Raw genomic sequence first — 26,133 nt, 5'->3', positions numbered from 1 at the left:
TTATGCCTTCTTATAGAAGAAAGGAAGGATGAGGCAGGCCACAGGAGGTAGGTGCTAAGTTCCTCAGAGCATGGAAGCAAACCCATGGAGCCCTCCTTTAGACAAACTAAACAGAAAAGATGGATGCTGGAGGGAGAAGAAAGTGGCTTTCTTAAATTAATGGCATCCATTTATTCATATGTGGTTATACAGTGTGCCATGGCACAGTGGAAAGGTCAGGGAACAAGGAGGAGTTGGGTCTCCCTGTTTTCCAAGTGGATCTCTGGGATCCAACTCAAGTCATCAGACTCAATGGCATATGCTCTTAACCTGCTGAGCCAGGACCCTTCTGGACCCTAAACAGGCTGCTTTGTCTGAGAATCTCTTCCTGTTCCCACTTAATATTTATTCCTATAAAGGAGAGGAGTAATTGTTATTAATATTTACTATCAAGTAGGCAAAAAAGGATAACTATAGTTCAATACTGGGAACAAGCTCAAGGTACATAGGTGACATCAGAGCAAGCTGTATTTTAGTCATCAGGAGAAGAACATGAGACTCTCCATTGGGCAACCTCACTCCCAACAGCAAACAATGCAGGTCTTTATTCTGGTCCTTCTTCAGTGACAACTCCAAGCATCCTCTTGGCCTTCATGGTGAATATAAGGAAAAGAAGTAGGAAGAACCTATAGATTTCCAAGACTATTTCATAAAGGTGATGCCTAACACAGAAGATGAAATATTAAGTGTGGGCTGTTGCTAACTTTCTGGTCATGCAAGTGTAAGAACCTGAGTTCAATCCCCAGAACCCACATTAAAAAAAACAGACCTAGTAGTGTATGCTTGTAATCCTAGTATTTGGGAAGCAGAGGCACATGGGTACCCTGGGATCATTAGACATCTGCATAGGCTACTTGGTGAGTTCTAAGCCAGTGTGAGACCTTGCTTCAAACAAACAGACAAAAACTCCAAAACAATAAATGAGGTGGAGAGTAATTGAAGAACAACACTAGATATTGACCTCTGGCATGTGCACATACACACACACACACACACACACACACACACACACACACACATGTAAATAAATAATAAAAACGAAGAAAAAGGGTTAACTGGAGAAATACATAGCACACTGTTGTTCAAGCAGGCATTTGCATTATCTAGTTATCTGTGCTGTGTCCTTTGAAGAAAGAATTGGTTCTGTGGTGAAATTTCACTAGGTAGTTGTCATTGTCCTACTTTCCATTGTACATTTTTGGCTTCTTTGTCAAAAACTGTATGTTCATAGGTGTGCAGGTTAATGTCAGGGTCTTCAATTTGATTCCATTGGTCCACATGTCAGTTTTTATGCCAGTACCAAGCTGTTTTTATTATGGTAGCTCTATAGTAGAACTTGAGGTCAGGAATCGTGATGCCTCCAGAGGTTGTTTTATTGTACAGGATTCTTTTGGCTGTCCTGGGTTTTTGCTTTTCCATATGAAGCTGAATATTATTCTTTCCAGATCTGTGAAGAATTGTGTTGATAATTCGATGGGGATTGTGTTGAATCTGTAAATTGCTTTTGGTAAGATTGCAATTTTTACTATGTTAATCCTGCCTATCCATGAGCATGGGAGATCTTTCCATTTTCTGACATCTTCTTCTTGTCATACAGGTCCTTCACATGCTTAGTTAGAGTAACCCCAAGGTATTTTATATCATTTGTGGCTATTGTAAAGGGTGATGTATCTCTGATTTCCTTCTCAGCCTGTTTGTCTATTGTATAAAGGAGGGCTACTGATTTTTTTGAGTTGATCTTCTATCCTGCTATGTTGCTGAAGGTGTTTATAAGCTGTATCAGTTCCTTGGTTGAATTTTTGGGGTCACTCATGTATACTATCATGCCATGTGCAAATAGGGAAAGCTTGACTTCTTCCTTTCCAATTTGTATCCCCTTAATCTCCTTATGTTGTCTTATAGCTCTAGCTAGAACTTCAAGTACTATATTGAATAAGTATGGGGAGAGGGGACAGCCTTGCCTTGTTCCTGATTTTAGTGGTATTGCTTTGAGTTTCTCTCCATTTACTTTGATGTTGGCTGTTGGCTTGCTGTAGATTGCCTTTATTATGTTTAGGTATATTCCCTGTATTCCTGATCACTCCAAGACCTTTATCATGAAGGAGTGCTGGATTTTGTCAAATGCCTTTTCTGCATCTAGTGAGATGATCATGTGGTTTTTTTCTTTGAGTTTGTTCATATGGTGTATTACATTGATGGACTTTCATATGTTGAACCACCCTTGCATCCCTGGGATGAAGCGTACTTGATCATAGTGGATAATTGTTTTGATGTGTTCTTGGAGTCTATTTGCCACTATTTTATTGAGTATTTTTGCATCAATGTTCATGAGGGAGATCAGTCTGTAGTTCTCTTTCTTTGTTGCATCTTTGTTTGATTTAGGAATCAGGGTAATTGTAGCCTCATAGAAGGAGTTTGGTAATATTCCTTGTGCTTCTATTGTGTGGAACAATTTAAAGAGTATTGGTTTTAAGTCTTCTTTGAAGATCTGGCAGAATTCTGCAGTGAAACCATCTGGTACTGGGCTTTTTTTGGTTGGGAGACTTTTAATGACTGATTCTATTTCCTTAGGGGTTATTGGACTATTTAAATGGTTTATTTGGTCTTGATTTTACTTAGGTATGTGGTATCTATCCAGAAAATTATCCATTTCGTTTAGATTTTCCAGTTTTGTGGAGTAGAGGTTTTTGAAGTATGACCTGATGATTTTCTGGATTTCCTCATTGTCTGTTGTTATGTCCCCCTTTTCATTTCTGATTTGTTAACGTGGATGCTATCTCTCTGTCTTTTGGTTAGTTTGGATAAGGGCTTGTCTATCTTCTTGGTCTTCTCAAAGCACCAACTCTTTGTTTCATTAATCCTTTGTATTGTTCTCTTTATTTCTATTTTATTGATTTCAGCTCTCAATGTGATAATTTCCTGGCATCTGTTCCTCCTAGGAGAATTTGCTTCTTCCTGTTCAAGAGCTTTCAGGTGTGCTGTCAAGTCACTAGCGTGGGATTTCTCCAACTTCTTTATGTGGGCATTTAGTGCTATGAAATTCCCTCTTACCACTGCTTTCATAGTGTCCCGAAAGTTTGGGTATGTGGTGTATTCATTTTCATTGATCTCTAGGAAGTTTTTAATTTCTTTATTTATTTCTTTCTTAACCCATTGGTGATTCAGTTGAGCATTATTCAGTTTCCATGAGATTGTAGGATTTCTGTAGTTTTTTTTTTTTTTTTCATTGTTGTTGAAATCTAACTTTAAACCATGGTGGTCTGAAAGAACACAGGAGGTTATTCCAATTGTTTTGCATCTGTTGAGATTTGCTTTGTGTCCAAGTATGTGGTCGATTTTAGAGAAGGTTCCATGGGGTGCTGAGAAGGTATATTCTTTTTTGTTTGGGTAGAAGTTCTGTAGATATCGATTAAGTCCATTTGAGTCATAACATCAGTTAAGTCCATTATTTCTTTGTTAAGTTTCAATTTGGCCGATCTGTCCAGAGGTGAAAGTGGGGTGTTGAAGTCTCCCACTATTTATGTGTGGGGTTTTATATGTGATTTAAGCTTTAGTAATGTTTCTTTTACATATGTGGGTGCCCTTGTGTTTGGGCCCTAAATGTTCAGAATTGAGACTTCATCTTGGTGGATCTTTCCTGTGATGAGTATGTAATGTCCTTCATCATCTCTTTTGATTGATTTTAGTTTGAAGTCTATTTTGCTGGATATTAGGATGACTACACCAGCTTGCTTCTTAAGACCATTTGATTGGAAAGTCTTTTCCCAGCCTTTTATTCTTAGGAGGTGTCTGTCTTTGAATTTGAGGTGTGTTTCTTGTATGCAGCAGAAAGATGGGTCCTATTTTCATATCCATTCTGTTAGTCTGTGTCTTTTTATAGGTGAATTTAATCCATTGATATTAAGGGATATTAATGACCAGTGACTGTTCATTCCTGTTATTATTTTTATTTTTGGTGGTAGTGTGTGTGTACTTCTGTTCTTTGGGTTTTACTGCTGTGGTGTTATCTATTGCCTGTGTTTTCATGGGTATGTCTGCCTTCCTTAGGTTGGAATTTTCCTTCTAGTGCTTTCTGTAGGGCTGGGTTTGTGGATAAGTATTGTTTAAATCTGGTTTTCTCTTGGAAGGTCTTGTTCACTCCATCTAATATGATTGAAAGTTTTGCTGGGTATATTAGTCTAGGCTGGCGTCCATGGTCTCTTAGTGTCTGCATTATATCTGTCCAGGTCCTTCTGACTTTCAAAGTCTCCATTGAGAAATCAGGTGTTATTCTGATGGGTTTGCCTTTATAAGTCAGTTGGCCTTTTTTCCTTTGTTGCCCTTAATATTCTTTCTTTATTCTGTATGTTTAGTTGTTTAATTGTTATGTGGCAAGAGGACTTTTTTTTTGTGGGTCTAGTCTGTTCGGTGTTCTATAGACTTCTTGTATCTTCATAGGCATTTCCTTCTTTAAGTTGGGAAAGTTTTCTTCTATGATCTTGTTAAATATATTTTCTGTGCCTTTGAGTTGGTATTCTTCTCCTTCCGATATCCCTATTATTCATAGGTTTGGTCTTTTCATGGTGTCCCAAATTTATTGGACATTTTGGGTTATGACTTTGTTGTTTTTAGTGTTGTCTTTGACTGATGAATCTATTTCTTCTACTGTATCTTCAACACCAGAGATCCTCTCTTCCATCTCTTGCATTCTGTTGGTTATACTTGCATCTGAAGTTCTTATTTGTTTTCTCAGATTTTCTATTTCCAGCTTTCCTTCTGCTGGTGTCTTCTTCATTTTTTCTATTTCCCTCTTCAGGTCTTGGACTGTTTCCCTCGTCTGTTTTGTTGCTTTTTCATGATTTTCTTTCAGGGACTTATTGTTTTCTTCTGCTTTATTTGTCCTTTCCTCTAGTTTTTTATAGCATTCTTCCCATTTTTTGTTTGTCTGTTCCTCCACTGTATTTTTTATTTCTTCTATATAAGGCTCTAGCCTCTTCATGATGTTACTTATAAGGTTGTTTTCTTCTGCTTCTTCCATTCTGTGATGTTCAAGTCTAGCTGTTGGATAAGGGCTAGGTTCTGGTGATGCTATATTGCTCTTTATTTTGTTGTATTACTTCTGCCTTGATGTCTGCCCATCTCTTTGTGGATTCGTTCTCGGTCTTATCAGTGTACTTGGTCCAGACAGAGCTGACAGATTTAGGGAGCCTCTCTCTGGTCCAGATGGAAGCTCTGGGCCAGATGGGAGCTCTCTGGTCAAGATGAGAGTGCTGGCCAAATAGGAGCTGGGCCAGGACTCTGAGTCTCAGGAAGTCCTTGGGGTCTCCTTTTCTTGTCCAGATGGGAGCTCCTCTTTTCCAGATGGGAGTTCCAGGGCGGATGGTAGCTGGGGGCTCTCTGGTCCAGATGGGAGTTCCAGGACAGGATGGAATGCTGGGGGCTGGTTTCTAAGTCTTTGGAAGTGGGTGGGGTCTCCAGCAAATGGGTGTTGGAGCAGGGCATTGAAGTTGTAGTGTCCCCCGGAGGTTCTTGGAGAGGGGGAACCTTCCTGGTGGGGATGGGGGGGGGGGTCCTGCCCTATGGCCAGAACCTGGAGTCCAGTTGGGCAGGTCTTCCCTGGAGTGGCTGGTGCCCAGGGCTGGGACCCAGGTGTGGGCCTCTCTAGGTGTGACCCCAGGCACTCACCTCTGGTCCAGGTGGGAGTTCCAGGGCAGGATGGAAGCTGGGGGCTGGTCTCTGATTCTCTGGAAGTGGCTAGGGTTCCGGGCAAATGGGTGTGGGGGCAGGCTGTGGAGACTGCATGGTCTGCCTGCAGTCTTGGAAAAGGGGAGCCTTCCCACAGGGCCCGCTGAATGGCCGGAAACTCTTGTCCTACTTTCCAAGGGCAGAGCACACACTTTAAAAAAATTACTAACTAGGCATGAGATTTCACTCCTCAGTCCAGGGGGTAGAGTGGCTCCCATCCCAGCATTCAAGGGTTTCATTTCAATTGCCCACTGCAATCTGCCCTCTGTAGAAATACAAAGGTAAGAACCACACAGGTAGGTGGACAACCAAAGAGCCGAAGAATTGTGTGGCTGGTGATCAGTTGTTAAGTACTGAACAGGACATCAACTGAGTATGTAGGTTGTTCATCCTTACAAGATTTTAATGTCTTTGAACTGAAGCAGAATGTTGTGTGATTCCAGCACATACAGATGTAGAACAGTGAGAATCTTATCATAGAAATTAGCATAGTTGGGTGTCCCTTGGGGACTAGGTACAGGGTTCAGAAGCTAAAGCCATGAACTGTATGACAATTTATCATGACGATGGTGAGTTTCTTAAACTCTGAAGAGACCAGTGATCATTCATTTTATAACTCATTTGAATTAAGCCAACTAACAAGTATTTAGAGAAAAATTATCAAGTCTTCTGAAAGGCATTTCTTTCCAATTTTCTACTTTTAGAGAGTCTAAATCTAGGCACTTAAATATATACATGCATAAGTATATTTTGTTTTTGTCACATGACAGACCTATACAGTATTTCTTTTCTTTTTTTCTTTCTTTCTTTCTTTCTTTTTTTTTTTTTTTTTCCAAAACAGGGTTTCTCTGTGTTGTTTTTGTGCCTGTCCTGGATCTCGCTCTGTAGACCAGGCTGGCCTTGAACTCACAGAGATCCACCTGGATCTGCCTTCCGAGTGCTGGGATTAAAGGCATGCGCCACCACCGCCCGGATTCTTTTTTGTTTTGTTTTATTTTGTTGGAAGACAAAGTCTCATGCATCCCAGGCTGACTTCATAAACTCTGCAACTTATGAAATAAGCGTATGCTGAACTATGTATTTGTTACCTGGTGATGTGCCAAACACCCAACAAAAACAACTAAGGGAAGGATGGATTTATTCATCTCACAACTCAAGGGCACAGTCCATCATGGGGGGCTAGACATATCAGCAGGAGCCTATGGCCACTGGTCCCTTTGCATCTGTAGTCAGGAAGCACAGAGAGATGAATGCTATGCTCAGCAAACTTTCTCCTCCCCATTCTCTCCTGCTGTCAAGTCCATGAAAAGTTGCTGCCCACATTTAAGATGGGTCTTCGAATGTCAACTCAGTCTAGAAAGTCCCTCACAGACATGTCCAGAGGTTTGTCTACTAGGTGGTTCTAGATCCTGTAAAATTGTTAATAAATATTAATTATCACTTACCAGCAACTAAGCAATGGAATTACCACTATTGGTCTAAAAGTTGTATTTGCCAGTCTCTGCTTTAAAAATACTTCTACTTCTCTCCAAGCTTTGTAATGTTAATTAAAACATAGCACCCATGCACTATCTAAATACACATAAACTCACTACGAGTTGGGACCCAGTAAGAAGCAAGGATGGAGCCACCCACACTGGATTTCCTAAGACGAAGATTTGTATTTCATTGGTTTAGTGATACCCAGAGATTTGGCCTGTCTTTTTGAGAGGGCAGCTGGTGTGGGGGTGGGATCAAGCCTGCTGGAATCACTTCCCTTGTTTTTAGTGTTCTCACTTGCATCCTTAGGAGAGCACTTGTGAGTCCTGCCTGTAATAAACGACTGCTACGGAGTCATGCTTTTCTGGTCCTGGCTAACCTATGAAGCTATAATTTGCCTTGGCATTCTATGTAATGTCCTTCTGCCGCTGTATCTCACCATTTTCCTTCAGCACAGCTCTCTGCTCTGCCATTCATCCAGTTGTTCTCTGAAGCCCACCACTCCTGCTCTGAAACACTGCTCACAAACAACAGACCAGTAGAACCAAATGCAGTGGTTGGAACACAGAGATGGGGAAGAATGGGAATTTTTTTTGCCAGCAGAAAGAATGGAGAGAATTTTAGCTTTAGGTCAGGTAGAGCTAAGTGGTAACTTGTTCTCTGTGTCCTTGTGTAAGTCATACACTTTCTTTGAAACTAACTTCTTTTTTTAAACAATTTATGGAGGAGTTTGGAGAGATAGCCCGGTGGTTAAGAATACTTCCTGCTCTTGCATAGGACTGAAGTTTGGTTCCTAGGATCCATGTCAGACAGCTTAGGGCTGCCTGTAACTCTATCTCCATGAGATTCAATGCCCTTTTCTAGCCTTCATAGATACACGCACACACACACACACACACACACACACATAAATCTTTAAAAATACTAAAAGGACATAAATAATATTACCTATATAAGAAATTTGAAAAGGGTAGAGAGGTGGGTCTTTGGTAAAGTGCTTGCTGCTCAAGAATGAGGAGCTGAGTGTGACCTCCAGGATCCAAAAAGACTGAGTATGGTAGCACAAACTGTGTCACCAGGACTGGGGAGACAGAAAGAGGTAGATTCCTGGAACTCTCTGCCCAGCCATCCCATACTATCCTTCTGAGGATAAGGGGAAGAAATGAAAATAAAGATGAAGCTTAAAAACGTAAACATTAGAGCTGGAGAGATGACTCAGTGGTTAAGAGAGCAGAGGATGGACATGCAGTTCCCAGTACCCACATGGACAGGCTCACAAGTGCCTATAACTCTGGGTTCAGAAGACTGGGGGTGCTATTATAGCCTCCATGAGCACCTGAACCCAACTACATGTATATATTCACAGATTCATTCCCTCTCTCTCTCTCTCTCTCTCTCTCTCTCTCTCTCTCTCTCTCTGCCTATAACTCTGGCTCCAGAAGATTTAGGGTGCTGTTGTGGCCTCCATGAGCACCTGCACTCAACTGCACATGTATACTAACAGATACAGAAACACACATGCTCACACACAAATGCTAAAACCTAAATCTTTAAGGGGCTGCTGGAGAGATGACTGGACAAGTAAAAGCACATTTGCTCTTACAGACTTCCAGGGTTCAATTTACCCACATAGCAGTTCCCAACCCTTGATTCACGATTTCAGTTCCAAGGAACTCAATGGGCTCCTCTAACCTCTACAATCATAAACATAGTGCACAAACATACATGTGAGCAAAATATTTATGCATATAAAAGTTTAAAAATCCTAAAAGTAATAAATCTTTTAAAAGTACAAACACTCATTCCCAATGTTCATTCCAATAAGGCTTAGGTAGTACTTATGTCATCTCGAAACTAAATAGAAAAAAAAAGTTCCATTTAATTAAAAAATTTTTTCTTTATGTTTCTGGCCCCAAAGCCAACTTCTTCCTCATTATTTCACTTGTATTCTTCTCAGCTGTTCATGAGGATTTTTTAATCTTGTCTTAATAAATTAAAAACCTGTTACAATGGGATAATTGATCATCAAATGCAACTGAAATAAAACTGGAAACAAGTGTCCTGAGATAAAGACTATGATAGTGCACTGAGAATTGTGTTTTCTGTGGTTTCTATAACAACAGTCTAGATTTCTAGGGAGGTTTCATTAGATAATTGTTCTCTCTTCATCAATACAATTCTAAACTACGAATCCTCAAATAACAGAATTTTTTCTGCATTTTTTTTATCAGACAAATTTTTATTTGCCTTAAGGTAGGATAACTGAGTTTCAGTGAAAAAATAACCAAAGAAGGAAGAGATGCAATTCATTACTATCTTTGCTTTTGGAACCTCTTTAGAAATAGACTTGTGTGCTGATGAGATGGCTTAGTGAGTGATGATACTTGCTGATGAGGCTGACAACCTGAATTCAAATCCTGGACCCAGGAGATGGCAGGAGAAAACCAGCTCCCACAGCTTTTTCTCTGGTCTACACATGCACAATCATTGCATGCTCATACTCACATTATCCCCATAAATCAGTAAACACATGTAATTAAAAACTGAACCTGTAAGTATGGGCATAACTCAGTGGTAGATGATATTAAGAACCTGGTCAACATATTCAAGACACTGAATTCATCCTGCAGCCACCAAAGAAACACACACATGAAATTCCTTGTAATTCAGGTGGCATTCAGTAATTCACCCAGGATTAATGATGTACTTTAATAGTGTTCTTTCTAGATACTAAAATAGTTATTCTAACTGTAAAACACAGAAGAAAAGAAAAATCTTTTGGATGTGGCAAAATTTTGTACTTAAGAGTTTATGGTGTTTTGTATTAGTTATGTTTAGTTATGCATTTACACATTTCTATTCTACTTCTATATATCATAAATTAAGAATTTTAGCCAGGCAATGGTGGCACACACCTTTAATCCCAGCACTTGGGAGGCAGAGCCAAGAGGATCTCTGTGAGTTCGAGGCCAGCCTGGTCTACAGAGCAAGTTCCAGGAAAGGCGCATAGCTACACAGAGAAACCCTTTCGAAAAAAAAAAAAAATAAGAAGAATTTTAAGTAGTTGGATAATGTACTTGTTAGCTGTCACTTTTAATTTTATCTAACACTGTTGTTTTCACTCATAAATATTTAAAAATGCCATGAGAACTTCCTAAATGCTACTTCAACAGCTCGCTAATAACCTTTTGTTGATTTTACATGTATGTTTAATCTCTCTCCAAACTACTGAACATCATTCTCCAATTTCTAAATCATTAGTTCTTTTTCAGCCAAATATTAATTTATTGCCATAGAATGCATTTCAAGAATGTAGATGACTAGCTTAAAGGGCCAGGACTTCAAGATCCCTGTCTACTGTCCTAACTTTAGCTTCCCAGCACAGCTTGCTGTGTCTGAGCCTCAGTGACCAAGTTTGCTTAAGAAGTTCATCTGAGGCAGCACACGGGTGGGGTTCAGACAGCACCAACTGCCTTCCTTCCCACAGAATGCAAGAACCAGGTTTCTAAGTTCAAAGTGAATGAATGGTGAAACACGCGTGGAGATTTTCTCTGTGATCTCAAAGCAGGGATTGACTGTTAAAGAGAAATGATTGTGCTTCTTTCTTTCCTCTTTTCTATTTTTCAGATGTGAGCATGGTAGAGATGTGTAAATCTGGGGTGTTACTCTTGCATGTGTGTGGGAACACATACATATGTGTGCAGGTACACCTGTGTTCCTGCATGTGGAGGCCCACAGGTGATGTTGGGCATCATCTTGGACTGTTCTTCCCTCTTTCTCATTGAGGGAGGCTCTCTCACTCAAACACAGAGCTCAGTAAAATGGGTAGTCTTATGAGCCAGTTTGCACCAGAATCCTCAGTCTCCACCCCCGAGAACTGTAATTACACTGGGCCAGCACACCAGCCAGGAATTCACTAGGGTGGGAGATCTGAATTCTGATCCCTGAGCTTGAAAACAAGTGCTTAGACTGCTGAGCCATCTCCTCAGTCCTCAAATAATAAAGTTTCAACAGAAAAATATTTCAGTGTTAAAACAAAACAGAAAAAGTAGCATACAAAAAAAGTCATAGAACAGAGAGGTGCCCTTAAAACGTATATCACAGAAAATAGACTAAATGCAAATTGCTGGAAAAACAAATGGATAACGGTCAGAGAATATGGCTCACAAAAAAGGAAATAAAAATGAAGAGATTTTTCATCCCTATCCCTGCCAAGAAAAATACACATTAATTGGCTGAGGGAGGTAGTGCAATGTGTAAAGCGTTTGCCACCTGGGTGTGAGAATCTGAGTTTGCATCCCCAGTGTCTGCATAAAGGCAGACTCTCTAGAACCTCGGCTTTCACTGCAGGGTGGGAGATGAGGGTAAGAGACTCTCCAGAATCCCATGGGCTGGTTAGTCAGGGATAGTCAAGGGCAAACAAGAGACCCTGGCTGCACCAAGATGAAAGGTGAAGGCTGACACTGAAGGCTGACTTTGACCTCCAAAGGTACATTGTGGCGTGCACGCGCGCGCGCGCGCGCACACACACACACACACACACACACACACACTTAAACAAAGAAATATGTATTAAAATTACTCAGAAATATAATAATATCAGACGCTCATAAATTGTAGCAGGAGATTAAGTTGGCATAACTTTTTGTTTTGTTTTGTTTTTTTGTTTTGTTTTTTGAGACAGGGTTTCTCTGTGTAGTTTTGTGCCCTTCCTGGAACTCACTTTGTAGCCCAGGTTGGCCTCGAACTCACAGAGATCCACCTGCCTCTGCCTCCCAAGTGCTGGGATTAAAGGCGTGCGCCACCACCGCCTGGCATGTTGGCATAACTTCTAAAGGAGCTGAATTGGCATCGAATATCAAATCATACATTGCTGCTAATCTAAACATCTTTCCATGTTAATCTGAATGCAGCAGCCTCATACACAGTTCTTTCAGCTGGTTGTCCTCTGCTGAGGGACCTTTCCACTGTCTCTGCCACCCCTGAGTCTGGGCACCAGTTCCTTCAAGCTGGGCGGACACTCCCTCTTCCTGTGTACTTCCCTTTGGTCTGTGTTTGTGTATTCATAAGTCCTCACTGCTATTGCTGGGACACACCAACACTGGCTGTCTCAGAAGAAAGAGTCTACCCGCCTCCACATCTTCTTTCTACATGACCATGACTAATACGCTTGATCACAGTGTCTTTCGGAGGAAGGGCAGGAGGAAGAGAAGGAGGTATTTATTAATGCATTAGCATAGTCTGACCATGGTGAGAATTCAAGGCTTATGGTATAAAGAAATAGTAAATCAACAAAACAGAATCAGACATTAATTCAACAGCCCTGCTTTTCAAGTATGCTGAGTGGGGAATCCCCATTCTGACTTCAGTAGGAAGCCAGACATCCTTACTCAGTGAGACAAACAGCACCATTAGGCCATACCAGAGGTAGGAGTGAGCAGCCCACGGGGAAATTAGCTGTCCCTGACCCCTGAATGTCACCTGAGCACAGGGGAGTACAGGTGGGGCCAAGGATGGCACAGTGCAAGAAAGAGAAGAGATACACTTAGCTATCATATTCTGAGGGGGTGGGAACAGAAACTATTCTCTCAAAATAAAATTTTGTTTCAGGGGCCCAAATGATGTCTCAGTGTATAAAGGTGCATGCTGCCAAGCCTTATGGCCAGAGTTACAGTAGGGGACACACATGATGGAAGAGAGAACCAACTGTATACACATGAAAGCATGCATGAGCACTTGGGCATGCACACTCACATATGTGAAATTTATGAAGAATTAAAAAATTATGTGTCAGTAATGATAGCTTCCCTTAAAGTCGAGACAAATTCTGTGTGGTGGTGGCAGCCAGAACCCTTTTGGTGGAAGGACCCTGTTCAAACAGTAGGCACTCAACAGTTGCCCCTGGAATGGTTCTGTCTTTCTCTGCTCCTGTGTGCACAGACATACTCTGTGCGATCACTGGCTTCCTCCCAGCTCTTTCAAAATCTGCTTTCTTCATTCATGATACTAAAAAAAGTGTGTCTATAAATTTAGTTATGTTTTTTCTAAACGTGGAAAATTCTTTTAAATTTTATTCCTTTGGCCAATACGGTAAGCAGATAAGCATTCCTGTCGCCAAGCAATGGCTGGTATCCCAGAAACATTACATTTGGGGGGGGATGGGGGGGTTGAGGTGTGTATCATTTGATAAAGGCTCAGTGGTCTGCACTGCAGAGGAACCCGAATCTAAGAAGGGGAAAGCGTGGCCCCTGCAGAGGCCCGGTGGTCTGCACTGCAGAGGAACAGTTCACACTGGGTTTGCTCGAAGAAGTCTCAGGTACCTGGTTCTCATTGCTGTTGATGGGCAGGATTCAAAGCTGCCTGGGCTAAGAATCCATCCTGCCTTCCTCCCCCTGCAGATGACAGCAAAGCCCGACTCAGCAGCATCGAGCCCTCTGCCGTGCTGGGTAGCCTTCTCGATGACCAGCACTGGCACTCGGTTCTCCTGGAGCGTGTGGGCAAGCAGGCGAACTTCACTGTGGACACGTACACGCAGCACTTCCGGACCAAGGGTGAGACCGATGTCCTGGACATCGACTATGAGGTGAGTCGGTTCTCCCTGCAGGTTCCCAGGACTGGGTTGTCTGTAAATAGAGCCTTTGAGCCCCACGGTCTGGGTCAGACTACAAGGGCAGAGTCACCAGGGAAGAGCTGCACAGTAAGGGTCTGGAAATGCCTTTGCCAAGCTCTGTGTTGCTGATGAGGTATCAACTATGTGAAGTAAAATCAATACTTTCTTACTTTCTTTATGTTCATATGCATGCATGTGGGTAGGCATGTGTGCCCGTGTGTGTGCATGTGTGTGTGTGTCTGTGCGCGCGTGTGTGTGTGTGTGTGTGTGTGTCTGTGTGTGTGCATGTGTGTGTGTCTGTGTCTGTGTGTGCATGTGTGTGTGTGTCTGTGCGTGTCTGTGTGTCTGTGTCTGTGTGTGCATGTGTGTGTGTCTGTGTCTGTGTGTGCATGTGTGTGTGTGTGTGTGCATGTGTGTGTGTGTGTGTGTGTGTGTGTGTGTGTATGCACTTGTGGGCATATAGGTACTTGTAGCCTCCCAGTGTTACTGTCTCTTGACTATATATAACCATTAATTCTTTAAGAAAATCTTTAATTAGTTGGAGTATTAAAAGAAACAGAAAATGTTAACAAAATCTCAGGTGTGAACTCCAAAGATGGGTCAACCAGTAAAGGGATTTGCTGCCAAGCCTGATGATTTGAGTTCAGTTTCCCAGAACCACATAATGGAAGTCTAATTTTTAAAAAATTACCAAGAGTCTTAAAAACCACGTTCTCAGAGGGTCCCTGGCCTTTCACATTCATGCCCATTTGAACTTTTAACTAATAGGCTGGAACTGTTTTTCCCATCTTTGTGGTACCAGGGACCGAATCCAGAGCTCTGATGGAAGAGATTCATGGGATGCATCAAACTAAAGAAGGCCGCAGATCTTCTAGTCTGACAGTCCAAGTACCTCAGAGCACAGTGACTGGGGGACAGAGGAGGAAAGGATGGAGTCCTCTGGGCAGGGGTGGGAGGATGAGGGCTTTTTGCTCACAGAGAGAAGCTCAGGTCTGTCAGCGGGAGACCCTGTTGGGTCTTCATTGAAGGATCCAGTTAGCTGGATCAGAAGGTAAGATGTGTACAGCAGGTTCCAAAGCGGGAACATCGATCAACACAGTGGCAGAGTTTAGAACAACAGCAGTGATGTGTAGAAGTCAGTTGAGTCCAAAAGGGCCAAAGGTCAGATTTTTCAGGAGTTTTGAAAGCTGCCTGGTAGACACTGTCCATAATTAAAACATAGACTGCATAAACGTGATTAAATGAGTTGGGGATTAAATTAAATGAAATATTTTTGAGGATATAAATTTTTTAATTTCTAATTATTTTGCTTTGTAATTACCCTTCATTTATCTCCTTGTACACCAGAACTTTTGTAACTGCTGTCTCTGGGGAAGGTCTTATACCAAACATGTTGACAAACGTGGCAAGTACAAGTTTGATTCATTGTTTATAGACGGCCTGGACTGGGAGTCAACAAACCTTATGTCTTATTGAAAGGGCATTTTTCTATGGCTTAATCGTTGAAGATTAAATTTGGGGTGGGAGTGTGTGTATGTGTGTTACTTGGGATTGAAAGTAGAGATAGTCACATGCTAGGAAGCATGTTACCAGTAAGCTGTATCTACAGTCTTTTTTCTTTCAGTTTTTAAATTAAATTCAATTAAAACCATTATATTACTTTAAGAGAAGATCTCATGTAGCCTAGACTGGCCTTGAACTTTCTCAAACTACTAATCACTCTGCCTTTACTTCTTGAGAACTGGGATAGTAGATCTGCACCCCCACAATCTCCTCCATGGGGTGCTAATGTGGGAACTTTACCAACAAAGCTGAACTCACAGCCCCCATTTTTTAAAGTTCAAGAAGAGATTTCATTAAATTACCTGCTTCAGCCTACTGAAAATGTGACATACAGGCCTGTCCCACCAGACAGACAAGACTAATTTTTTTTTGCATTCTTGAAAGCTCATAAAAGAAGGAAAGAAGGAAGGAAGGAAGGAAGGAAGGAATATGACAGAGATTTTTATTGCAGATAAAGATTTAGAAAAATGTATCTTAAAGGATCAAAAGCTTCCTGTAAGAATCAGTTCACTGGCCAGGCCGGTGGTGGCACACGCCTTTAATCCCAGCACTCGGGAAGCAGAGCTAGGTGGATCTCTGTGAGTTCGAGACCAGCCTGGTCTACAGAGCAAGATCCAGGAGAGACACCAAAACTACAAAGAGAAACGCTGTCTCAAAAAAACAAAAAAAGTAAAAAAGAAATAAAAAAAAGAATCAGCTCACTATGTTAGAATATAACAAAGATAAATACATTGTTCATCTTTATTAAATTGTATGCAATGTATTCTTTAGAGTGAGATTATGAATTTGACACACACATGCAATTGTAAATACTTGGTGTATGTTTGTGTGTATATGTGTGTGTGTGTGTGTGTGTGTGTATGTGTGTGTGTGTGTGTGTGTGTGTGTGTGTGTGTGTGTGTGTCTCACTAAGGACAGCTAGGTTTTAAGCAAAGCCAGTGACTGAAGAAAAGGCTCAGCGATTAAGAGCACATAATGCTCTTGCAGAGGACTTAAGTTTAGTTACCAACATGCAAATGAAGTAAAACACAACTTCCCATGTCTCCTGCTCCAGGAGATCTGACATCTTCCTCTTTGGATATTTGACTCATAGGCATATATACACTCCCACAAATATATATAACTTTTTAAATAAAAAGAATAAGTTAAAGACTAGCTGATAGAGAATATATAGGCCTTTATAAAGAATTTAAATTATGATGAAAAAAGAATATTGAACAACTATTTGCAGGGTAGCTAACAACTCTATTTGTTTCAGGGGCCAGACCAATCAACAACTCCTAAAAATATATTAAATAGAACCCATTTAGGCTTTATCCAGGCCTACTGAGTCAGAAATTTCTCTCTCTGTCTCTGTCTCTGTCTCTGTCTCTCTCTCTCTCTCTCTCCTCCCCGACCCCCACCCCCCTCAGGGTTACACATAGCTTGGCTTGCAGGTGGGTGAATCAAATGTTTGGGTGATTGTCAACTTTTGTTAGTGGTGAAGTTGACAGGATCTATAATTGACATCCTTTGACTCAAAAGGCAAGCTTCCAGCCATACCTGTGAGGGATTGTCTAGGTTAGGTTACATGTTTGTAAGGTGTTTCTAGTCAGGGTTTCTATCACTGTGATAAAATGCCATGACTAAGAGCATTTTTATAGAGGAAATGGTTTATTTCAGCTTGCACTTCCAAGTATCTCTCCATCATCCAGGAAGTCACAATAAGAACTCAAGGCAGGAATCGGGCAGCAGGGAATGATGCAGACTGTGGAGGAGTGCTTCTTACTGGCTTGCCCCTCGTGGCTTGTTTAGCCCACTTCTTATATATGTCAGGACCAGGACCAAAATTCCATCAATGGCACCACCCACTGTGAGGTGGGATGTCCCACATCAATCATCAATCAAGAAAATGCCCCACAGGCTTCTCCAGAAGTCAGTCTTGTAGAGAAATGTTCTCAATTAAGGCTTCCCTTTCCAAAATGACTTTAGCTTATGACAAATTGACATAAAATTAGCCAGAACAGAGGGATTATTTTGATTAGGTTAATCAATCTGGGAACCCACTGCTGTGGATGACACCATTCATGGGATGAGATCCTGGGTGGAATTAAAAGAATTAAAAGAAGAAAGTACACCTAGCACAAGCTCTCGTTGCTCTCTTGACAATGGGTAGCATGTGACTAGCTCCCTCAAGCTTCATTTCTGCCATGGTGGATTGTAACCTTGAACATTGAGCAGATAGAAGCCCTTCCTTCCTTAAGTTGCTTTATCAGGGTATTTTATCAGGAAAAGAAACTAAACTATACAGAATTGCTGGACCCTAACTAGGAACACAATTTAAGACTCTACTGGGATACAGATAAAAAGGTAAGATATAAATAAAGAATGGAACGATCAGGAGCAGACCTTATCCTTTTTTCAATCATTATCATGAGCCTTAAGCTAGATCTTTTCCTTTGATCCAAACTTCTGCTCAGTATATTATAGATAATATCTGTCATTCAGTGACTTCAAAAGACACATTGGCATCCTTTGACTTAAAAGACAAAACACCAGGTAGATATATTTGAGTTGCTGAAAACTGAAAATCTTAGAGTACCCATCATGTCAACTTGTTTAATTGATTGAAGAAACAAAGAGAATACAGTAACTTAGATTTATCCCAAAGCACAGAAGTGTCTTTAATGAATTTGAAAAGAACATTGACAAAAAGAAAATTATAAAGTCGTTCTTCAGTCTCACCATTCTTTCCAAATACTTTAATGTCCAAGTTGACTGTTCTAAAATCTATGCTATTCCTAACTCACCATTGACTTGCAAGCCTCTTTGCCAGTGTATTATCTCAATGAGATCACAGCTGCATGATGTGGAAATGAACGTTAGATTTTAGGGAAATAAAACTCATTGATGTCACTTGGTTTATGAAGTTGGAAACCTTCCTTTCTGTATGCCTTGCCTGTGATAAACATTTCTTAAAGGAAAAACTCCTGGAAATACTTCTCTCGAGCAATTGCTGCTTCAGGAACCTCCAACTTTTGCCAGAATGTGCAGACAGGTTGCTCTAGACATCATAAAAGAAGACAAATTGAGGACTGAACTGTACTGGAAGACAAGAGTTATGTGTTAGAAGTCTCTAGCCTTGAAAATTTATCTTAAATGAAGCAGTGAGAATAAAGGACCTTCTGGGTGGAGAGCAATGTTCTATTCAATTGTCTCCCACCAACAAGCTTGAATAAACCCAAATGATAAGAATTGGACATTTCAGCTACTCAGAAACAAAACCAGTGCAGCTATAAGGAGGAGCACTGCTGAACATTGCTATCCACACTGAGGATGGGCTCCATCACAGTGCATTCTGTAAGTAGAAACCACACTCCAGGCTCTGCCCTGAGTTCTGTGTCCACATGAGATGTGGACTCCTACAGTTGGAAGGATGCTGACATCACTTCCTGAGACCCACTGTCAGAGCATGCCAGGAAAGTTTTCAGATCTCCTCTATTATAGTTTATGTCAGGGCTAATTATGTTATGCAACTCTATCTTCATTTATAAACTTTACCAAAGTGTAGGACTAGTGGCCTGAAAATGTGGTTCAACTGACCCTTCTTGTAGACCACATTGTGCTTTGAATCAAAAGGGCCACCATAGGCTCATATTTGCAATCTTCCCGTCTTTACCCTCCAAGTGCTGGGATTACAGGTGTGCTCCACCATTCACCATTTTTGCAGTTCTCAAAATGGAAACCAGGACCTCATGTGGGCTAGGCAAGTGCTCTACCAGCTGAGCTACCTCCCAGCCCCCATCCGAAAGTGCTGATAGTTCCACATGCCTAGACGCTGCCCTTGCTGCCTTCCTTGCTATTGCTGGCACTACCTGCTGAACACTTCCCTCTCCTAAACAGACTTGATTAGAGGGCTGGAGGGACACTGTGAAACTGTTTATCTGTGATTAAAATAACCTCAGATCTGCAGGGAAATGGTTTCCAAGACAATGTACAGTATAATTGCTATTGGTATTTTTCTTCTTTTGAAACTAAGTTGTAACGCTAGCCTGAAAGCACTGAATAGAGGCTACAGGGAATCTCATGAAGATAAAGTAAGAAACTGGAAAATGAGAAGATGCAAAAGAAATGTAAGGAAAGAAAGAAGAAAAACCCTCAAGATATAACATTTGCACCTAGTATTCATTTCTCTTCCAGTGCTGTGCTGAAATACTCTGACCAAAGAGACTTAAGGGAGAAAAAGTGTATTTTTGGTTAGAGTCCCAGAGGGACACCATCCATCACTGGGGACAAGGCACAGCAGCAGGAACATGAGGCTGGCTGCCACTGAATTGGTGTAGAAGCTGGGAACAAATGGAGTAGGTCCAGCCTACAAAACCTACTTCCCCTAGCAAGATTCCATCTTCCTTAAGCCTCCAGAACTTTCGTGAACAGCAGAATCACCTAGAAACATGCACTTCTGAGGATGTTTCACATTCACATCAAAACTTTTAAAACCTGCAGGCACTATAATCCATAATGTGTCTCATAGGAAGCTCCAGGACATAGAGAGAGGAAAGTATCTTCAGTCCTCTGTCCCCATAACCACAGAGTCACAGACACATGGTGTCGAGAGATTCACCACAGGACATGGTTCCTGTCTTTGGGAACAGAGAAATAGCCTTGGACATAGAAATAAGGATAGTAGAATCAGTCTGAATACTTTCTGGGGAAGACTTAGATTCTCTTGTGTCATTCTTTTTCCTTTTAATTTTTAATTTAATTTTAATTTTCAATTTAAATTTGTGATTTTTGATTCTGCTGATTTTATATTTCCTCAAATTTTATAATTGTGAATTGCCATAAAAAGTTACCTCATAGGGCTTGTATAAATACATATAATCCCACAGCACTGGAAAGTCAGAGACAGGAGGATCCACAGGGCTTGCTTGAAAGGCTTTCTAGCTTAATAGGGAGCTCAAGGTTTCAGTGAGTCTATCACCAATTATTTTTAAATGAGTTGGATGGCTGGTATCTCAACAAGCTCAGTAGATAAGACATTTGCTGCCAAGCCTGATGACCTGCATTCAGTCCCATGGTATAAGGCAAGAACCAACTCTCTCAGTTGTCTCCAGACTTCCACATGTGTCCCTTGGCATGTATATATTTCCCATACACTAACTAGCTATCTAAATAATAAATAAACGTGTAATAAATAAATAAATAAATAAATAGTCTAGGAGGCAAGCAAGAGAAAAACATCTAGTATGGAGCTTGAGCCTCTGTACAAATGTGCACACATGCATGGGGACCCACAGGCACACAAGAATATGCACATATACAAGACACATCTTGATATGTATTGAAAGTAAACAAACAGCATCAAATATGATGGAAAGTCTGTTAATATTGGTACCGCACCAAGGAAGACCACCCTTCCTCCCCTTTATTGTTCTTCCAGTGCTGGAGGTTGAATTGAGGGCCTCATGCATGTTAGGCAAAACAACTCTGCCATAGTCTGCCTCAGACATTTCATTAATATATTTTAAATTTATTTTTATTCTCTAAAGTACTCAGGCTGGTTTGAAGGGCTCTATGTGGAAGAGCTGCTTGTGATCTTCCTGATCTCCCTAAGTGAGATCACAACACTCAGCCACCAAGCCTGTATTCCTTGTTTTTATTAGCATTCACAGAAGCAACTGATAACATATATTTTTTGTTTTATCCAAGTTTCTGCTGGAATGTTGATAGCATGGTTTAATTAGCCTTCCACTTCTACTTGAGGTGGTTAATAAGACATTTGGAGACTGGCTGGATTACTATAGTCATCAATAAAATAATAGAAAATTATCCAGGCTCTCTCAGACATACACAGAGCCTGGGGCAAGAATACAAATGGAGAGCCACATGCTGTAATCTAAATATTTAAAGAGGTGCAAATCAAGCAAAGGATTTACTCAATAAGATGTGCTCACCTCTCCTGGCATGAACAGATTACCTTCAAAGTCACACTGCACCATTCCCATGTCTGTTCGTGCTGTGGACAGCTCCCTCTTATCCTCAGAAACTGTTGATTTTGATGGTGGCATGACACTTTTAAGTCAAGCAACTTGAACATGTTGGGAAGGTCATGGTGGAAAATAGTAATAGTACATTTGTAGTCATCTGCCTTGGCCTATGAACACTGCTCCATTGAAGCAGGATGTGGTCTGTGTATTCAGAGATAAATTACTTCCCCCAGCAGAAGCCCTTGCTGTCTCAGCATATGGAGGACATTGAAGTATGTATTTTCACCCAGATATTTTCTAGAAGAATAAAATGTATACAATTTGACCAACTGGTCAGAGAACCTAGTTATTGATATATAGAGACAAAACCCATAAAATTTATGTTAGACCAGCTTGCCTGGCTCATTCCCTGGCATTTGTGAGTCTGTGGAAGATCCCCATTTACTCATTTAGCAGGAGGAGCCACAGACATTACTTGTCCTCTGGTCTAGATGAAACAACGTTAGTACAAATAATGGTCTGGATCCAGCCTCAAATGCACATGGAACAGTGTGATGCCCATGGGAAAGCCGGAGTGGTCACTTTGTAGTACTAAGAACCCACTGGCAGCATCTGTTACCCTCTGCTTTACAGTCTGTTTTTCTCTTCAAGGGCTGTAACAGGCTTTTAACGATCACAATCTGATAAAGACTGGGCCTATGGCACTTAGAGTTTCCTTAATAATTGAGCTGGGGAGATGGCTCTGTCAGTAAGGTGCTTGTCATTCAAGAATCAAGATTTGACTTCAAAACTGTTGGGTGCTGTGGTACATATTTATAATCTCAGTGTTGTGGTGGTAGAGGTAGCTGGATCCCTGGGTTCACTGGTCTACCAATCTTGCTGAATTGGCAAACTCCAGGTTAGAGGAGAGACCCTGTCTGTATTAGTTATTTTCTATTGCTATGGTAAGACACCATGACCAGAGCAATTTACAGAAGAATGAGTTTATTTGTGGCTCACAGTTGAGGGTGGTAGACTCTATGAGAGCAGAGTGGAAGTTGCAGGCATGTGCATTCAAATAATTGCTTTAAAAACACAGATTTTGTCAGGCAGTGGCAGTGCACACCTTTAATCCCAGCACTTGGGAGGCAGAGGTAGGCAAATCTCTGTGAGTTCAAGGCCAGCCTGGGCTACAGAGTGAGTTCCAGGAAAGGTGCAAAACTACATAGAGAAACCCTGTCTTGAAAAACCAATACATTAATTAATTAAATAATTACATAGAAACACAGATTTCACCAGAAAATTGAGATTTTTTTACTTCCTTTCTAATGACAGAATCTCATCAATCATGACTGGATTCCAGACACCAAGGTTGGGCTATCTCTACTGAAGTTCCAAGGGACCCAGTAGGTGGAGAGATGACTAGGTTTGAAAAGGTGCCTTGTCAAAATGAGGGCCCGAGTTCTGTCCTCAGAACATTGTTCTATTTGCTTTCTATTGCTATGATAAATACCATGACCAAAAGCCATTGAGGAGGAACAGGTTTATTTCATCTCATCTTCTAGGTTAACAGTCCATCACTGAGGGAATAAAGTCAGAAACTCAAGCATACTGGCTTGTTTTCCATGGCTTGCCCAGTATGCATGCTTCTGTAACCCACAGGTGGCCCTTCTCACAGTAAGGTGATGGAATTCAAGTCTGTTTGTTTGTGCAGCACACACTCTATCTGCTGAGGTACCTCTCCAGCATCCTCGATTCTGAGTAAGTCATTCAAGCATAGTAGATCAAAACACTTGTTGGCTTGGATCAAAAAGTATGATGATCAATTTCCTTCTCACTCTGCGCCTGCCTTGTGCTTTTTGACAACTTTATCATCTGTTCACTTGCTTCTCCTCTTGAGCTGCACAGAGAGTCTTTCTTTGATCTTAGGCTCTGGTAAAACAAGGTAGAGCACACATTCCACTCACAACTAGCCTTGGACAATATCTTCTCGCCAGGAATCTGATGGGATTTCTGGTGTCACAGACAGGCTGCAGCTGGAAAAATTGAAGTAAAAAGCCTTCTTTGATGTGAAATGCTTGCAAACTCTCCACTCTTTTCCTTTGGCCTTATCACCCCCCTTTTGTCTCAGACCTGCCCTCTTTTTTTCTGATCTTTGGTCCTACTTTGATGACAACGAGTTCCTCCCTCTGTTACTAAATTTTTCTCTAGTTCAGTTTAAATGCATATTCTTGTCTTTGCTCTGCCAGTCAATTTTGGGATGGACCATCTCCAACAACGGTTGTGAGCTATTTTCTTCTTTTCCTGTCTCCTCTGAAATGTAACGAAGCTGTGTGTCACTGAGCCACATAGAAATGTCATGGCCATCAGAAGGGACAGCCCTTCTTTGGAATGCAACCAGAGTTGATGAATTATGGAAATACAGTATGGACTCTTGCAAGCTGCCGTCTGACCTCTTCAGATGAACTATAAAAAGCACACATCCACAGACAATAAATAATAAAAGTGTAGAGAAATATTTTAGCATATTGATTTGAATCTAAATATGTGTGTGTATGCACACACATGCGTGCATATATGTGAGAAAGATCAACTTTGAGTGTTGTTCTTCAGGCTCTGTCCACTTTAATTTTTGAAACAACACTTCTCCTCTGGACTTGATGTTCACTAATTTGGCTAGGCTGCCCCTACCCTGTGGGAAAAGTCAGCTAGCCACAGGGGCATAGCCTTGTGCTCCAACACTGGCGAGATGTAAATGGAAAGGTCTTGGGAGCTCTTTGGCTACCCAATCTCACCAAATTAGTAAGCACTGGGTCCAGTGAGGGCCCCTGTAAGGTGAAGGTTGACTGAGGAAGCCACACAATGTTGAATATTGGCCTGCACATACATGTCCATCTGAACACATACACATACAAAAATGAATAAGATAAGCCTTTGAAGAAAATTTAATTTATAATATTTCAAAAATAAACTCATTAAATTGCTATAGACAACATCATGAATAGGAATATTAGCACCTTTGATAGTAAAAATTAAAATAAAAGTGTCTTATATCAAGCTAATTTTAAAACACATTTGAGTACAGGAAAGTGAGAAACCCCTGCCATAGACCTTGAATGTTTTCTGATGACATCCTTAAACTTTTGGGTGGTGGAAGCTAGCAGTCTGTTTGTACATTACAATAGGTTTTACCTGATTGCTAGGATGTTAGATCAGACACAAGTGAACAATGGATCGCCACAGCTACGGGGGTGGGGAATGACTAAAGAGAGCCCAGACCTGCAAGAGTCCCACTCCGCACACTAGAAGAAGTTAAAAATCAGCCTTGTAGAGTGGTGGGCACAGCTATGCCATTTTCCTGAGAACTTCGGTTCACAGAGTCAAGGAGAAAACCCCAAGTGGGAACTTGAACATCTGTCATGTTTACTTGAACAATGCAGTAGAACAGTTTACCAGAAATCAATTTCAATCCTTGCAAATGGTAGCTTCCATAATTCATTGTCATAAATCATACACAAGTATGACTTGGCCAGAGAGATACTTCCAAGCAAAATTTTAACTTTTACTATCAAATCCTTCATAAATCATATAAAAATCAAATATAAATGACCTGAGATTGTGATGCAGAACTTATATTTCTTTATTAAGGCAGCATATATGGTCTTGGGAAATATCTAGAAAAATTAATACTGTATCTGACAGAAAGTTATCAATACATGAAGCAGAGTTTTCTACCCTGACTACTTGAAAATGAACTAAGTCTCCAATTTGTAGTAGCAATATAGTATCAAAATCTCTATGGGAAATCAAAAAATGAATGGCATTCCTTCCCTGGGACCCCATCCATCTCAGGGTTTTTTTCTTCATATTTTTCTAAATAAATTTAAATATTCTCTGCTAATATAAAAAAGCTAAAAATATAAATCAAGTATGAAATGTATGTTCATAGTCAAGCATCCCTCAGTATAATTTTGATTTTCTCTTCTCAGCTGGATTCAGTCTGTTCCCCTGTGAACATAGGAGCATGCTAGGGAGTGCAATGATAAGTCAGTGTTGTTGAGGGATAAATGTAACTGTGGTGACTGTCCTTCCCACATTCATTCTGCTGCCGTGATAAAACACTCTGACAAAGCAACTCGGGTCAGGAAGATGCATTTGGCTTACACTTCCAGGTCACAATCCATCATTGAGGGGGTCAGGGCAGGAACTCAATCTGGAACTTGGCTCTCTCTGGCTTCCATTCAACTAGCTTTCTTACATAGCCAAGACCTACCTGCTTAGGCATGGTACTACCAACAGTGGACCCTCCCACACAAATAAGCAAGCAAGACAATCTCTCTTAAACATAGCGACAGGCCAATCTGATCTTGGCAGTCCCTCCCATGAATAATGCTAGTCTGTGTCAATTTGGCAGCTGAAGCTAAAGACATTGACTAATAACTTGTCAGTGTTTTCTTAAAGTTATCTACAATAAAGAGTTCCTCGTTTCTTTACTATGGGCTGTTAATTGGCTGGGTAGCTGTCATGGTGTCTTGCATCATCACTACAGACATGTGATTTACTTGTTCCACCTGGAAATGTCACCCAGTAGCTTCAACTATTTTGGGTCCATGAAAATCATGTGCCAAGTTTTGTTGCTTCTGTATGTGATGTTTGCCTTGCTGTGATGCAGCCTGTGAGATGTGTCTCATGTGATCTCCCAACCTCCCACCTCCCAGTCCAGTCACCTCCCATTTGTGCATTTTCTGAGAGCTTCAGTACATTAAACCT

General features: G+C 41.0%; 1 protein-coding gene across 3 annotated transcripts in view; it reads left to right on the top strand.

The window, feature by feature from the left end:
- Positions 1–26,133, top strand: part of LOC118592981 (contactin-associated protein like 5-1-like) — a 934,683-nt gene that overhangs the window by 426,131 nt on the left and 482,419 nt on the right. For all 3 annotated transcript variants that reach the window (XM_036202117.1, XM_036202118.1, XM_036202119.1), the window contains exon 6: positions 13,641–13,825. In XM_036202117.1, coding sequence (XP_036058010.1) covers positions 13,641–13,825 — 185 coding nt within the window. The remainder of the gene's footprint in view (positions 1–13,640; positions 13,826–26,133) is intronic.

The sequence above is a fragment of the Onychomys torridus genome, chromosome 11 (assembly GCF_903995425.1).
Source record: "Onychomys torridus chromosome 11, mOncTor1.1, whole genome shotgun sequence".
NCBI lineage: Eukaryota > Metazoa > Chordata > Mammalia > Rodentia > Cricetidae > Onychomys > Onychomys torridus.
The sequence above is the reverse complement of the archived record's forward strand: the minus strand, read 5'-3'. Positions and strand labels throughout refer to the sequence as shown.